General features: G+C 28.2%; 1 protein-coding gene across 4 annotated transcripts; it reads right to left on the reverse strand.

Moving 5' to 3' along the window:
* Positions 1–17: 17 nt before the first annotated feature.
* On the reverse strand, positions 18–17014 carry LOC145187929 (E3 SUMO-protein ligase PIAS2-like). Of its 4 annotated transcripts, none has more exons than XM_090082129.1 (17): positions 16876–17014; positions 16282–16631; positions 14214–14386; positions 13799–13883; positions 10468–10518; positions 9886–9976; positions 9626–9760; positions 9234–9339; positions 8941–9014; positions 8752–8846; positions 8307–8372; positions 5848–5939; positions 5642–5722; positions 4871–5072; positions 2166–2260; positions 704–741; positions 18–525 (listed from the first exon to the last, which is right to left on the reverse strand). In XM_090082129.1, exons 1-17 carry the CDS (start codon positions 16909–16911, stop codon positions 415–417), a joined length of 1881 nt encoding a protein of 626 aa, XP_089938255.1. In that variant the 5' UTR covers positions 16912–17014; the 3' UTR covers positions 18–414. The 4 variants fall into 4 exon arrangements, with proteins under 4 accessions (XP_089938255.1, XP_089938259.1, XP_089938261.1 ...); XM_090082133.1 differs by having other exon boundaries at positions 18–626; XM_090082135.1 differs by lacking the exon at positions 2166–2260.
* Positions 17015–17047: the final 33 nt, after the last annotated feature.

Below are 17047 nucleotides of genomic sequence, written 5' to 3' on the forward strand. Positions count from 1 at the left end.
TCAATAAATACAAAAAGTAAGAGGCAGTCAGGAAGCAATGTTTCTATTGAATGAACAGGTTTTACATAACTCATCCATGAACATTATGAAAAGTGGTATTAGACTTTACAAAAAAAACTTGCAATAGTTTTTAAGCAAAGTCTCTTTCAAGTCAAACTTAAAAAAGATCCAAAGATGTAAATTAAAAATGTTATTATAAACATCATGGGGCTTTTTAAAATCTGCAAGCCTTGTTTAGCCTGTTTAACAAATAGTTATCAGTATAAATTAATTATAACATTGAACTGTGAATCTTTGTAACAGAGTAAATGTCACTCCTCATATATTACAGCTAACATCAACGTAGATAGATGTTTCCTTTATTATTCTTGAAACTTTCTCTGCATGTTCCATGAAAAAAACATCAGGTTAACTCTATTCATCACTGATATCAATAACACTTGCTGGGGATGATGGTATTCTTGATGAAGTACTTGTCAGCTGACCTAGAATACCAACTTGGTCAAGGTACATAGCAGCAGCAATCTAAGTTTTCAAAGAAAAAATCTGTAACCAACTAACAGTTACCATTAATTGCTATCTGAACAACAAACCACAATTTTAATCATTTAAAACTCTTCCCAATACTAAAAAAGGATATTAAAAAATATATATATAAATAAAAAGTAAAATAAAAGAAAAAACTATGATATTGTATACTCACTCTATCTTCATGTGGTAAAAGATTATAAAGTTCCATTCCTAAAATGAAAAAAAAAGTAACGAAGTTGAGAAAAAAAGAAATGAGTTCATATTAAGTTCAAAACAAATAATGAGAACACTGGTTCTTATCATTAAACATTTTTTTTGTAACAGGAAAACAACATTTGAATCCTTAAAGCCTTAAATCCCAAAGAACAAATAAATTACATTTATGTAACTTTTTTTCAAGAAATATAAATTACATGTATATTAGTTAGGTACAGTTATGGAAAAAAGTATCAGGACAAACTATTTTTAGATATAATTCTATATTAAATGAAGGAAACCTCATGTTACATATATTTTTGTTGCTCTTGACAAGCTCTATCTAAGTGTAACATCAAACATTTACAACACTAGGTAGATGTCTCTTTTGGTAAGAAAAACTTAAATGACTGTGGAAAAAAGTATCCAGACAGTAACTTTTTGTTAATTTTTGGTCAAGATTTTCAATAGAGTTCATGATGTAAGATCTTATAAGTATCCTAGTAGCTTAGGATAATATAAGTAAAAATGATAAAAATCATAATTTCTATTTCTGTAACAATTAGAATCCACTGAAGACCGTTACCATGGTGAAAAGTAAAGAATTGACAGAAGTTGCTAGGAAAAAGATTGAAGTTCTCTCAAAAGAAGGCAAAACGGTTTGAGAAATAGCACAACAGCTTGGTATACCCATATCAACTGTGTAAGATACTCTGGGGAGAATTAAAAAGCAAGGAGTACTCAAAAGTTTGCCAAGATCTGGACGAAAACAAAAAACAACTCCACTTCAAATCATATGCTGCCATCTGCTCGAGAGTTATTTAATGGAGAATTCTTATTCCAGCAAGATGGTGATTCAAAACATACAGCAAAAAATACCAAAGCCTGGCTCCAAGGCAAAAATATTGAGGTGGTAAATTGGCTAGCACAAAGTCTAGACTTGAATCTATGGAAAGTATTCAAGGAAGAAATTGGTAAGCTCATATTGACAAAAAAAGATGATATCGAGGAAGTACTCAGAAAATGCTTGAATTCTATAGACTTAATGAGGTGTAACAACCTGGTTGAGTCGATGCCTAAGAGAATCGATGAAGTATTAACTAATAAAGGAGGATGGACTGAATATTGAAGAAATAAATTACGAAAAAGAAAAAAAAATTTTTTGTCTGGATACTTTTTTCCATAGTCTTTTTAGTTTTTCTTACCATAAGAGACATCTATCTAGTGTAGTAAATGTTTGATGGTACACTTTGATAAAGCTTGTTGAGAGCTACAAAAGTATATATAACATGATGAGGTTTCCTTCATTTAATTTAGAACTATATCTTAAAATACTTTGTCCGGATACTTTTTTCCGTAACTGTAAGTATTACACAATATTATTATTTCTATTCTTTAAACCTTGAAAGGATTAAATATTTCATTAAATGCTCTATCACCTTGCAGTTCTGGGTCCTGAAACGGTATTGAGGGTGGTGGTAGTGGTAGTGAAGGAAGAAGTGTATCACTTGTATTGTGATGGTACTGAGTAACTCTACGAAGGTCAAATAAGAAGTTACGATAATAAAAATTATGTATTACATATACAAATTATCATGTTTATATAACTTTATGAAAATTAAATTTAAAGTTAGGTATTTTTAAAAAAAATCAACAAAAATCAAAATCTTATCTTTAAAATTTTTGCTGAGGATGAAATGTGTATAGTTATTTAAATTTAAATGATTTGCAACCATTTTTTTTTTCTTTTTCTTTTTTTTTTTTTTTTAATGATTTGTAACCTTTTTTTATATTTTGGAATTATGTTCTATTAAAATTAGAGAAAAGTTGTGACAAACGATTGGATTAACTAGTTATTTAAGCTTTCTGAAAAATACTTTTAACATTGAAATTCTGTTAAATGGTTTGTTTTAAGATTAACCTTTTTTTACCATTACTTGCAATTTTTATACTTGTTTTAGATAAAATGCATAAATTTGTTACACAATATTGATACCCAGCAAAATAACTTTTTTTTTTTTGGGAGGGGGGAGGGGTTCAAGAAACAAGAAACATTTTTAGTTCTTATTTTAAACAAATTTTTTTTAGTTTTTATGTAAAATTAAAAAAAGAAAAAAGTTTTTACATTTTTGAGACAAGCAATATTTAATTATTTAGCAAATATCTATTTAGAGAGAAAAATAAAAAATTTACATTCTTTAAGAAAAGTTTGGAAGGTTAAAAATAAAAAGACTTTTTACATTGTGCTTGCAACATTCTACTGCATAAAAACCTGAAACATTCTACTTTAAGGTGTGGTGTTTTGAATACTTTGGTGTTATTTTGTTGGAAAGAAAGTTCTTTAGCATTTGTGTCATTACAAATGGATCTTTTAAGTTCTATGGTATTCTAGAACGTTCAAACATTTTGTTTTAATGTATCAACGGTATATTATTTTCTAAAAATTTCCTTGCAACTATGTAAGCAAGTCCAAGTGATTAACTTGACATAATGTGAGATCAGAAATCCCATATTAAACACTGCATCTTTTACGAGTTTCAGCTTGGTCACTATGTCGATGAGACTGAATATAACATATGCCAAGCCCTAGGCCAAGGCAGTAATACCAAATGCACTTGTCAAATTTGGTATTAATGTTTTTGTTCCAACTTAAGGGTTGCCCAAGGTTGTCCAACTGAAGTTGATTTTGAAGTGGTGTGCAAACTAGTGGAGGAGGATAAAAGAGTCAGTAGCCGCTGTATAACCTCCACTCTCTGATACTTTCTCACACCAGTGCTGAACTGTCATCATTAATTGGAAAAACTTCTAAAGTTGTGAAGTTAAGTTTCCCACAATCTGAAATAACATGACAAGGACATGTGCTTGCAGATCTGCTTTTTCTCACTCTCCAAAAATTGATTCATTGACTAACTAGATCACTTAATGAATGGTGATGAGAAGTGGGTATTTTATGCAGACCACACACAAAATTGTCAGTGGGTTGATGCTCAAGAGCAGGCAGAGCCAGAGCCCAAAGCAGATCCTCACCAAAAGGAGGTGCTGTTATCAGCATGGTGGGATGTACATCCCATTGTGCAGTTTGAGCATCTTCCTCCCAAAACCACCATAACGCTGTAACAGCTGACTATTACTCTCAACAACTGGAAAAACTCAAGCAGAAAGTCACTCAAATGTGGCCACTAGGGTCACAAAAAAAAAAAAACTTTTTTTTCCTTATTATGCAAAAATGCACAATGGCTTTAACACATTAGAAAGTGGTTAATTCTTTTTTTAAGCAAAAATGCATAATAGTTTAAATACTATTGAAGAAGTACCTTTAAAATAAAATCAATAGTAATTTTTATAAATAACTGTTGACAAGGTCATTAAATTAGTTAAATTTAAGCTTAAGTTTAACTAATTTTTTAAACAAAAAAATGATTATTTTTTCAAAAACTTCTTAATTGTTTAAGATTTCAACTTCAATGAAGTATGGGTTAGCAATGCCCGATTGAGCTAAAACTTCATGAGTGTTATTTTTTAGCCAAGTGGTGTAGTTAAGGTGGTTCCCCATTGTGATTTTCCTGGAAAACTTTTATTTCTATAGTGTTGTAACCACCTAGTTGCCACAGCACCAAAAGATTTATTTAGAGATGGAATGGAAGATCTTGGTCCATTCGCCATATTCTCCAGACATTGCTCTAAATGACCACCACCTCTTTTGTGCTCTGCAATTTTGCAGAGAAGAGCTTTGATGATGCTTGCCAACTTAAAGCTGCCATTTTTAAATTATTTGAGGTGCAACTAGACAGTTTCAACAAGGAGGGGATTCATTCCTAATAAATGGAGAATTGTTGTTGATAATTAAGGTGATTATATTGTAAATTGATTTTGCTTATTCAGAAGATTGTAATGAATTAAACTATATCAAGAAAGTGCAAAAGAACTTTCTTTCTAACCTAATACATTGCATGCTATGCACTAAAAAAAAACTTTTTAACTAAATATTTTGTCAGATAAAAAGTAATTATCTAAATATTGCAAGACAACAAAGAACAATTCTTAATCCTAAGAAATCCAGTTTTTAGAATAATTTATCATCACTGAATAATATATTTATAAACTTGAATGTAATGCTTGTTTTTTTTCTATTATTTAAACAAACCTTTGAGCCATGGTTGGTGGTAAAATTGTGGTTTCATCATCTGAGTCAGAATCAATTGAGATAACTTCAACTTCAGGTTCTTCACCTGACTGTTGAGAAGACTTTGCAATTCGATTAAGTTTTGGCATTTCAGTAGGAATATTATTTTCTGAACTGCATTTAGTTATAACAGGTGTAAAAGCAGTCAAAGGTGATGGTGTTTCTAGAAATAAAAAATCTTTGATAAAGAATTTTAAAATACAAAAAAATGTCTAAAAAAAAAAGTTATGTCATAGAATACAATGAGATACAAAGAAGTTACATTATGCCATAAAATACAGTAGCGTAAAATAAAAAAATTACATAATATCATTATATACAGTGATGTACAAAAGTTTGGATATTATGTTGTTTTTTTTGTTGTAAATTTTTTTCTCTCAGCCCAATTCCATTTAAACACTAACTTTTCACCAAAAAAAAAAAAGAACAAAAAAACTTCCCATTTTAAAGTTATTTCAAAAATTAACAAACTATTTTTGAAATAGATCAGTGTGCAGGTTCATAAATTTGAACTGCAAATTGATCTTTTTACGAGTTGCTTCAAAACTTTTGCATGGGTATATTTTTTAGTCTTAACAAATATTGTTTCAATTAAAAGTTTTTTTGAGCAAAACATTACTTAATATGATTACTAAAATTTTATCAAACTTTATTGTCTAAGAAAGAAAACACTCTGGTTAATCAGATTTCTTAATTTAATCAAATTATTTACAAACTTGCTCATTAACTTACTACAATCCACAAGATCAGGAGGAGGTTTGTTTATTACTTTTGGTGTAGATAACAATTGCTGTGATAATGGTTTCTGAGGATCTAGTTAAAAGTAATACAAAAAAGGACAATTTTGTCTTAAAAATTTGTTTATTTTAAAAATTTGCATTTGTAAATATATTGTTTACAAAGCAGAGATATTTTTAAGAATTCTTTATTAAATTTACCTTGAATTTCATTAAGTGGTCTCCAAGATCCATCTTCAAAGAAAACAATTTCATCACAATCTAATGATTGCTTGATAATACTTGAAAATAGTCTGTTAGAAAAAAATTTGATAAAATAATCAGGAAAATTTATAGGGTTTGAGCTACTTAAATAAAGTTTCAGTATGCAAGCAAACCTAAAAAAGTTTCATAATGCATTGTAGAAGGACTCTTATGCACCAAACTGTATTGTACCACAAACAATTTCAGTATTTTAAAAGTAGGAAATTGTTTGTGGTGCATTTTACAAAATCTTTAACTAAGAAAACTATCAATTTCATATAAGTGTAATTGGCTTGAACATTCCAGCAACCTGCATTTTTAAAAGTATATACAGTGGCAACAACACAAATAGCACACTTTCATGACCAGTTGGTTTTACTTTTAAATGCCAACTTTTTTGCATTTATAGCAATAGCTGTTATTTTTTATAGGATCAACAATGTTCACCTTTTGAAACGGAAATACTCATTTGACATTTATAGCTGTCAAAATTGTTTGTTTTGAGCATTTAAGCGGTTGTGTTTACCTTTTGGCATTATTTTAAATAGCACACATTTACTTTTTATTTAAAAAAACTTAAATTCTTTTATTATATCAAAAGATAATCATTCTATTCAGTATTTAAAGAATATTCTTGTAACTCATTTAGGAAAAAAAAAAATTCATTATCTATCAACTATGGGACAAGGTAAACATGGAACAGATGTTTTTCGAGGACAAGTACAGGCATTTTGAGATCTAGGATTGAACAATTCTGAAATAGCTCGATGATTGGGTTTTTCTCGTAAGAAAGTTATCAATGCCATTAATTTATTTAATGATACTGGTTCATTAAGCAACAAAAGTCTCGCAAACAAAAGACAACTCCCAGAGAAGACGCAGCCATTGCCCATATCGCTAAGCTGAATCCTTTTGTTGGCGCACCAAAAATTAAAGATTAAATTGCTCAAAATTTAAATTTTGATCTGTGTCAACACTGTTAAAAGTCGCTTATGTGAAAATAAGCTATTTGGAAGGGTTGCCCGAAAAAAACTATTGGTCTCAAAGCGTAATCTCGTCAGCCATTTGAAATTTGCAAAACAGCACGTACACAAAGATTTAAGTTTTTGGCAAAATGTGCTTTGGACTGACAAGTCTAAATTTAATCGATTTGGATCCGACGGAAAACAATATGTTTGTTGTCCTAAAACCAAGAACTTAGCCCTTGCTATACTCTTAAGACATGGTGGTGGCAATGTGATAGATTGGGGCAGTTTTTAATGGTGTGGTGTGGGCCCATTGCATAAAATTAAGCACACCGCCAAAAGTGTTAGAATGTGGTTTAATGCTAAGAAGATTAATGTATTGGAGTGGCCCTCACAGTCACCAGACCTAAATCCGATAGAAAATTTGTGGGGGGAAGTTGACTAAAACATAAACCGGTCAACAGCAAAAAATTTAGACCAACTTTGGATTGAAATAAAACCTGCTTGGGACGCCAATATGCCTAAACGATGCCAAAAATTGATCTCATCAATGGGCTGTCAATGTCAAGCAGTTATTGAATCAAAAGGATACCCCACTAAATATTAATTTACCTCTAATAAAGTTTTCTAAATTATTTATACAAAGAACCTCCATAATTTTGGTAGCAAAAGGACGAAATGATAATTTTGTACAGGGTATGCTATTTAAATTGCCCCCTTATTCTGTACTTCTAAATCATTTATAAGATTGTACTTTTTTTTTACCGAAGTTACTCTCTTTTCTTACTCAGTAATGTTATCTTCTAAAAATAATATTTTATTTGGCTGAAAAAGGTTAGATCTCAAAAACTCAGATCTCTGGAAAATATATCATTACATATTGAACATCAATCTGTGCTATTTATTTTGTCGCCACATATATATATATATATATATATATATATATATATATATATATATATATATATATATATATATATATATATGAAGACCACACTGGAAAAACGATCAAGCTACATTTTTGCTTTTTTTGGGTTTTTGCCCCTGTTATATTCGGCTACAGTTTAACTATATAATAATTGACTATATAACTAGAAAACCAATCAAATTATAGAGATATTTAGCTTAAAAAATAAGTGAGCTATGGTTTTTTGAAGTTTAAAATCTAATTTACTCAAAACAGTAAAAATGTAGCTTGATCGTTTTTCCAGTGTGGTCTTCATATATATATATATATATATATATATATATATATATATATATATATATATATATATATATATATATATATATATATATATATATATATATATATATATATATATATATATATATAAAGAAAGGAAAACACACTAGCTTAACTTGTTCATTTGAACCCTAGTGATGATATTACATAAATTCTAGAAACAAAATTGCAGAAACAATTTTTTAAGACTGTAAAAAAAAGCATACCCATCTTTAAACAAATCTGAAAAATGTGCTTTTTTATCACAAACTGGACACACCCAAGATGGTTTCCTAAAAAAACATGCACACATTAAGGTGTAAGAAAAAAAAATTTTTTGATTTCCACAATAAAGGAAACAAACTTTATAAATTTTTTAGCTTTCCTTTTTAGTGGTTAAAAATAAATTTGAAGGTTTATACTTTCTATTTAACTTAACCATTTTTAAAGTTTTAAAGGGACTGTTCTTAAAGAAATTTATATTTTGAGTGTAAAAACAGTCATTTATATAAAACCATAAAACTTCTTCAAACACATCAATTCCTGGTAGATATGATTTTAAGAATATTATACTCCTGGTTTGGTACTCCTGGTGGTGAATAGTTACGGAAATGAAATGTAACTATTTATCATATGTTCAAACTAATAATTAAAAAAATATAAAAACTAAACCTTTCATTCATTTGTAAATATGTTGCACCATCAAAACATTGTAAATGATGGCAGTTATTAGCACGACAAGGATATATCATACGTGTTTTTCCTATCTTAAAATTTTTTAAAAATAGTTATTAAAAATTGTTTTTAAAATAAGCTAAAAAAGATTTAAAAACCAAATATGACAAAATGAAATTCTCTTACAGGACAACACAAAGAGACTTTCAAGCTTGTTAATGCTATCTCACTATCAGGATCTTGTCGCAATTTTTCTGTAACTAAAAATTATATAAAACTGTTTGTAAAAATTTAGTTTACCATGTTGTGAATACATTATAAACTAAATTTTTGTGCTATGGTTAACTTTTGGTGAATCTCTTACAAATTCTTACTGATGCTTTTTCAACCAAAATGAACTGAAACAGAGACATTTTTTTTCTTTCTTAAAAAACAAATCTAAGCAATCTTTTGTATGAAAAAATTGCAAAGAAACTTACTGAATGCTTTAGTATGCTCTGGAGATCGTTCTGGTTTATTATGCAACTGTTGAATGAGTGCTTCACAATGTACTGTTTTTACCAAATGCACTGTTGCAGTAAACCTCTAGTCAGAAAAAATAAGCATGGAACAAAATCTAATTTAGTTTCTTACAACATTAAAAGAGATTTAAAGTGATTGTAAAACAATACACAGATGATGAGATTATGTATACAAATTCAAATTGTTTTGATTTATAAAAATCTTTAAAAGTTGTTATTAAAGTTAATATTGTGCCAATTTAACATGTTAATTGTGAAAAAATGTATGACTTAAATCATAAAAGGAGAAAGTAACAGGGATTGATTGGTGCACCTCCATTCATCAAATAAAAATATGCTTAAACTTCTACCTGTCCAAGATCAGATGGCATCCATTGCACACTGATTTGATTAGACTGTAGGGAAGAAATATTTGAAGGAGTTATATTTATAGGCCGATGAGGTTTACGAGGTTCTTGGTTTTGTGCATTAGGGGGTGGTTGACCCTTAAAAAAAAAATATGTTAGCATAAGGCACATAACTTTTTTTTTTTTCTATGAAAATCATTTATCTGGTGCAGATGAGAGACAAACAAAACACACAAAATATTCCAGTACTAGGTTACACTCACTGGTATAAGACATGGCTTATTATTTGCAATGACCTTTAATCTTGGTGGATATACATCTTCCTGGATACAACTTGTTTCAGAAAGACAAAACCTAAAAAAAATTTTTTAGCTGCTTAATATAAAATCTATGGTTACTAAACTGACTATAGCATGAATTAAACATTTCCTCTTTGTATCCTATATCATCTGGTTGAATTTTAGCAGTCACAAAATGGAAAATTTTGCTAAAACATTTTGATGAGAAAAAAATAAAAAAGTAAGAGAAAAAAAAAAAAAAAAAAAAAAAAAAAAAGTTTAATTATGATGTAATAAAGTCAATAAAAATGATTATAAATCTGATTGAAATAAATAATGTAACAAATAGCTTTTAAATTATTTGATCAATATTTTAAAACAAACACCTCATCTAATAAAAAAAAAAAAAAAAAAAGCTAAGCTTAAAAAAAAAGAAGCAAAAAAAACATGCTACAAAAGTTAATAAGTTAAAATTTATTTCAAACTTACAGTGAATATACATTTAAAAAAAAACAACAAACTCTTTTTATAAAGCAGTAATAAGAGTATTTATCATAACATAACTACCTTAAATGTACTTGCACTCCATACTCTAAGATAGATTTCATACTGTAAGATCTAAAACAATTCATAAGATATGATTTACAGCAAAGACCAAAATGAAAATAAATAAGTAAATAAAAAATAAAATAAACATGAAAATCAATTGAAAGCAACCTGTTTTGTATTTCACACATTGAAAAATATTTGTAATGTATAAAATCTTTTTTTTGTTTTTGTTTTGTTTTAATTTTATTTCAAAAATAAGTTTCAATATAGTCATAATGAAAAAAAATCCCTTTATAATCAATAACCTTTTACCATGTTGTCAGTTTCAAATACCATCCCTGAAGAATGATATTGATTTGAACTCAATATGATACAAGGAAATTTTCAACATTTTGCCAGCTTGTAGATAATTGGTCTCTTAGAAAATGCTCAGTGGAGCGAAAGAAATATTAAATAAGATAAAATTCTCTTTCAAATCATCTATAAAATATAGTGACTATAACTTAATTTGTATAAATAACTTAAGATTTTTTGTAATTTAATTTGTGTAATTAGCTTAAAGTTTAATGACAAAATGTTTGCACACTCCTGACAACATAAATGGAAAAAAGCACTTAAGAGCAAATTCTGTTTTCATTAAAACCCATTAAAAAATGTAATAACCAAGAATGAATTTAAAACTAACTTTAGCTTTTCTTTAATGTAGATTGCTATATTAAAGAACAGCTAAAGTGATTGAAAATTACCAGATAGGCATGAAATCAAAATATATCACTGACTGATAAAATTAAAACTTGCAATAAAAAAAAGTTAGAAGCAAGCAATATATGGATGTATGCATGTATGCGTGTATGCATGTATGTAAAGATAAGTAACATATTCACAATCAGTCACAAAAGTGTATACGTCAAGATGTTTGTAAAAACTGAAAAAGCCATTTATTTCACAATTTTAATGATTTTTCATGCAAAGGAGACAATTTTTCAACATTTACCTTTGATGTTTTGTTAAAGGTTTAAGGTATAATTAAAAATGCATTTAACACAAATATCAAATAGCTAGTATAAAGCTAAAAGATTTACAAAATATATATCATGTGAAACATATGTAAATATTATTCTGTTAACCAATATATGCCTGAATATATTCTAATTCATAAATGCATTCTAATTAAATAACACATATATGAGACATCTGTTTTTTGTGCAAGCAATGACCGAAGAGACTAAAGCACCAAGGAACAACCTGTATGTTAGATTTAAAAAATATTGGCCTGACAATGTCAGTGTGCAATTAAGATATTAACTCTTTAAATAGATTTAATTGGTGATTAAGTTCTGGACTTCACTCTACAACAGCCTCATGCTTACTATAAGCATAGGTTTCTAGCAGATGGGTTATATTTATTGATGCTTGAACCCATCAACAAAAAACTGACCTTGATGACAGAGGAGAGAAAAAATGTTAAAAAGTACTTGAAAGTACATATAACATGTTCTTTCAAGCAATCAATACTTTGAAATAAAAACATTCTGAAAAGTTTTGAAAAATGTAAATACCAAATAATATTGAGATACACAAGCTACATTTACACAGACAAAAAAATCTTCAAAAATTAATCTTCCCTTTATTTCCCTAGCAACCTTAAACTGAATTTTGCTACAATTTAAGTACTTTTTTCCTTTTATACGGAGCTTCTATTGTAAAATTCCTTGAGTGTTGAGATGTTTGCCTCACCTTTGAGTCATTAACTTAATTCGATGTTGTGCATTATGAAAGATAAAGCAATAAAAATAATGAATATCAAGTGTGAGGCTGGCTTTAATAGTGGTACTTGCTAAAGCACTTATTAGCAAGTTTTATTAAAACCTGATACAAATTGACAATGTTTTATTGCACTATTTTTTGTTTTTTATTATATAAGCTACTAGCTGACCAAAATGTACATAACAGAGAAAAAACATTAATGATACAGGTATTGGTGAAGTATCCCTATCCAGAGGATATATCTTACTTTGATGTAAAGAAACAAGACATCAGAGATAATTATTGATAAAAATATTCAGCTGCATGAGTTAATTGGGAAAAACAGCTGATACCTGATTTCTTCCTAAATTTTAGCAAGATATGATATTCTTGTGATAGGTCTTGAATTTCTGATGGTACATTTGTGTATCTTCATCCCAGTTTCAAGTTTTTTAAGGATTTTGTTTCAAATATCCAATGCATAAAAAATTGTGCAGAAAAAAATATCTGCCTAGCTAAAGACTTCTAGGCAGATAGTCAAATTAAAAAGCAGAGACAGCATATTATGATGGTGGCTAAGGATGGCAGGAAGTTTTTAGAAAAAAAGTAGACTAAAGAAAGATTTAATTAAGTGGAGAGCCCTAAGCAATAAGCATGACAGCTATTTTTTCAACACTTTTTTTTAAGTATTTATTTTAAAATGATAGAAAAATTGGATAACTATTTTAAAAAATGCAAACCTACACCTAGCACTTCCCATAGGTTTAGAGATCTCAAATTTGGTTATTATCTTCTACTCTGGGTATGTAACCAGGATATATTCCACATATTTTGATTCTGTGAAAAAAATTTTTTTTGAGACAATTTACTGCGTATATTTGATAAGTTCCTGATAAGGGGAATGAAGTTGGCAAAATTTGTGGAGTGCAAGTTCAAGTAGATGGAGCATCAAGACATCTCCAAATCTTTTTCATTATCAATACTCAGTTTTTCTCCAACAGCAAAATAATTCTAATTTTGCTAGCAGCCCTAAAAATTCATGCAAGGTAAAAGGCTAATGATATTCAAAACATTTAATGCAAGCAATCTTTAAAGACAAAACTAACATTTGCATGAGAGGAAATTACTCCAGATACAACAAAAAACCTTGTGTTATCACTGCCTAAAAGCTTGCATACAATGCTTGAGGCAAAAGGAGGGCAAACATCTTACTAAATATTTTTTTTTTAACTTAAAAGTCATGTACTGTTTGGTTTGCTTATCAAAATAATTAAGATTTTTTCAAATGAAAATTTAATTTTTATTTAATTAATTAACATTTTTATTTCATTTAACTAATATAGATTGTTTCAAATGAAAATTTCATTTTTATTTCATCTTTGTTAATTTTGTCATCATTTTTATTCTGCTATAGATATAAATGTACTATATCTTTATACATGCATAATGCACACTTGTTGTTTCAGCCTATCTTTTGAATACAGTTTTTGCGATAAATTCTATACAAATAGCAAAAACAGATTCTTAAAATTACTTGTAACAACAATTTTTAATACTTTATTTTTTACGTAAAAAGGAATTTACTAAAAAATGTCTTATTTACCTTGAACTTGTGATAAGTTGCGTTTGGTATGGAGTTAAATGATAAACAAAACTCATTTCTTGATAACCAGCCACTGTTTTCTGAACTAAATATATAAGAATACACTTAAATATAACATTTTTTTCAATTTGTTAACAAATGAATTTTTTTATTTTTAAAGTTACAACATAAATTTATCTTTAAAAAAAAACTCTAAGAACTTGTTATTTTGATATTACTGTTACTTTGGATGGAGAATTAAAAAAATTTTTGCACATGAGTAGCATAAGCAGAGGAGAAACAACTATTTTTCACAGACTTTATCTTACTTTCACAGACTATATCTCACAGACTTTATCTAACAAAATAAGGATTATTTCCTTTATTTATTAACACAGAGTAACTATCTGTAAAACAATTACAGATACCAACTTACCTAAACTAGTAGGTTTAATTAGAACATCAATGATATCATAAAAAGGTAAATGAATAAATCGCACATCAGGATGAATTGGCACAGGAGAGTGTAAAGAGGCAGTTGATGGATATGAAGTTGGCTGAAGTTGTTGACTGCTGTGTGCATGATGAAACACACTGGAATATTTTGTTCTAAAAAATAGTATAAACTTAGCATATATATAAATTAGATTGTTTAAAGCAGGCTTCATCTGGATTCAGCTGACTACAGCATATCATAATAGTAAACCACACACCTAAACTTTAAAACAGTACAAGGACTTTTAAATGAATCATTTAATTTTGCCATTTTTACATTTTTTTTTTTTTTTTTTTTAATATTAAATATTGATATTAAAGAACCAAACTTACATAACTGAAAGTCAAACTACAAACACTAAATTATTTGTTAAATACACTAAATAATTTAGCAAATTAAACTAGATAATTTTAGTTTAAAAGTTTTAAATAAGATTCATGTTGTAACTCAAAACATTCAAAAAAATTTATTTTTAATACAAATAAGTTTCAGAAATTGAAGATTGTTGCAGCATGAAAGATCTCTTGAAAATAGTACAACAAATAGAGTCCCTAATATAGAGCTAATATATGCAGTTTCGAAAAATATGGCTTTTTCTAAATATTTCTCTAATGAACAACTTTAAATTTTTTTTTATAAATCATGTTAAACAATATGATGTAAGTTGCATTTTCTTGATTAAAAAAAAAAACTACAAATTTATTGTTAAATCATACTATGTATACTAAACATGTTTGCATTTGTTCAGTGAATAACAAAGTAGTTTTAAACAAGTACTATGACCTTCGAGCTAAGAAGAATTGAACATCTGGATTCAAACTTCTATCAAATCATCAGGCTTTCACAGTTCCAATTTAAAATGTTTGTGAAGTTAAATTAGTAATTAGTGAAAGCTCAAACCTGATAATAGTACATCAGTTTCTTTAGTTATGCTATCGGAGGCAATTATTTGCACTTTTTACCACATGGTTATTTGCTCTTCAGCACCACAAGTAAACTGAGAAGATTCAATTTTTAAATAAAAATTCATATTATGATAGCCTACTTTAAAAAAGTTAGTTTTTATACCACTCAAAGAAATTATACATTTTACAAGAGGTAAATTTTCTTTCAGTTACCATAGGCTTTTCTTTTGTTAATTATTTAGAAAATAAAATGCATTTAGAGTTTTTGGCATTTTTTGAAACAGACTATTTTTAAAAAATTGCTGTTAGAATTAAGAAACTTGCTTTTTATTCCAACTCTATAAATTTCTTCATTCAAAACCAACCTTTAATTCTCTCTGAAATCCTCATACAGGTTTATGCCCTAAAATACTCTGCAGTTTACTTAAATGCAAACTTGATATTTTGTAATTTAAAAATTTGAAGATTTGTGCCATATAAATAAAACTTCTAAAAAGACTTACTAGCATTTCATCAAAGAGATGTAGTAGTGATAAAAATATCAGTATAATTGATGTACTGCTTACTTGCATAATTGAGGTTTTCACTGTGCTTATTTTTTTAAAACAAGCACAGTAAAAACCTCACATATGGTAGTCAATACACATCTTGGGTATCACCATGATTATTTTTTTAAATAATGCATGTTACCTAAGAACACTTTTAAAATAGAAAAAGGGCTGCTACACACTACATAAAAAGGTCTTATATTAGCCTTACATCCCAAGTTACCATGGGTTATCATTATCATTAGAGTTAGCAACATCCAGACCTTATCACTAAAAATTCTCCTTTCAACCTGCTTTAAAGTATTTACAAAGAGACATAGAAATTTTGGTAAATACTTAAAATAGAAAAATAAGGAACTGGGGTTGTTCATATTTTAGTATATATATTTATTTAAAAAAATTAAACACTGAGTTTGTTAATACAGATATGAACTTCTAAACCAAGATACTTTTAAACCTTGGTACAGCTGATAACTTTGTATCTGCTATCACAAACTGATACAAAATATATAAAAGTAAAAATGAATGAATAGGTCAAAATAAAATAAAACTCACTTTTGTGATGAGGATATATCTTTATACTGATTACTAGATCTATTAAGATAACTTGGAGAATCATCATCTTCCTCTCTTGGATACTGCATATATGGCTGAGAGGAATATGTTTGTAAACTTCCAGCGTTCCCCATTGCTATTTCAGGTATTTCTACACCACCAGGTGGGTACCGCTGATGATATAGTGCTAAAATTCTATCACGAACTTTTTCCCTATTAGGAGCATTTGTTGAAGATTTTAAAAGACTGACAGCTCTACCAAGTAGTTCATGCTTACGACCTGATCGTGACCTTCCACATGCTCCTAAGAGAGTTTGAAGCTCAGCAATCCGAAATGACATTAACATGTTCTATGTAAAAAATAATTGAAAACAAAAAAAAAAAAAACTTTTATAAACCTATGTTTAAAAAAAAGTTAAGTTTATTCATCCATTCACAGAGATTTCAATTGTATTAAATAACAGTATCATAATCCTGAGACATTTGGGAGTAACATAAGACATTGTACAAAGATTTACTTAAGGAGTTAACTAATATTTAAAGTACTCAAAGTACTCCAGATTACAATACCTTTAAAAGTGAAAAAAAACTTACTTTAAGATCCTCTGCTTTTCCATCACGACTACTCATCTTAAGCTTATATTTATCATTTATACATATTTATACTTGCTAGATGCATAGATTTTGCTTTATTCAGTTATTAGTATTATAATTAAACAAAAGTGTAAATGGGGACGTTTTATAGGGAAGAGACATTCATATATAT

The sequence above is a fragment of the Hydra viridissima genome, unplaced genomic scaffold (assembly GCF_058129835.1).
Source record: "Hydra viridissima isolate aposymbiotic clone 2 unplaced genomic scaffold, HvirCarnegie_v1 scaffold_1, whole genome shotgun sequence".
NCBI lineage: Eukaryota > Metazoa > Cnidaria > Hydrozoa > Anthoathecata > Hydridae > Hydra > Hydra viridissima.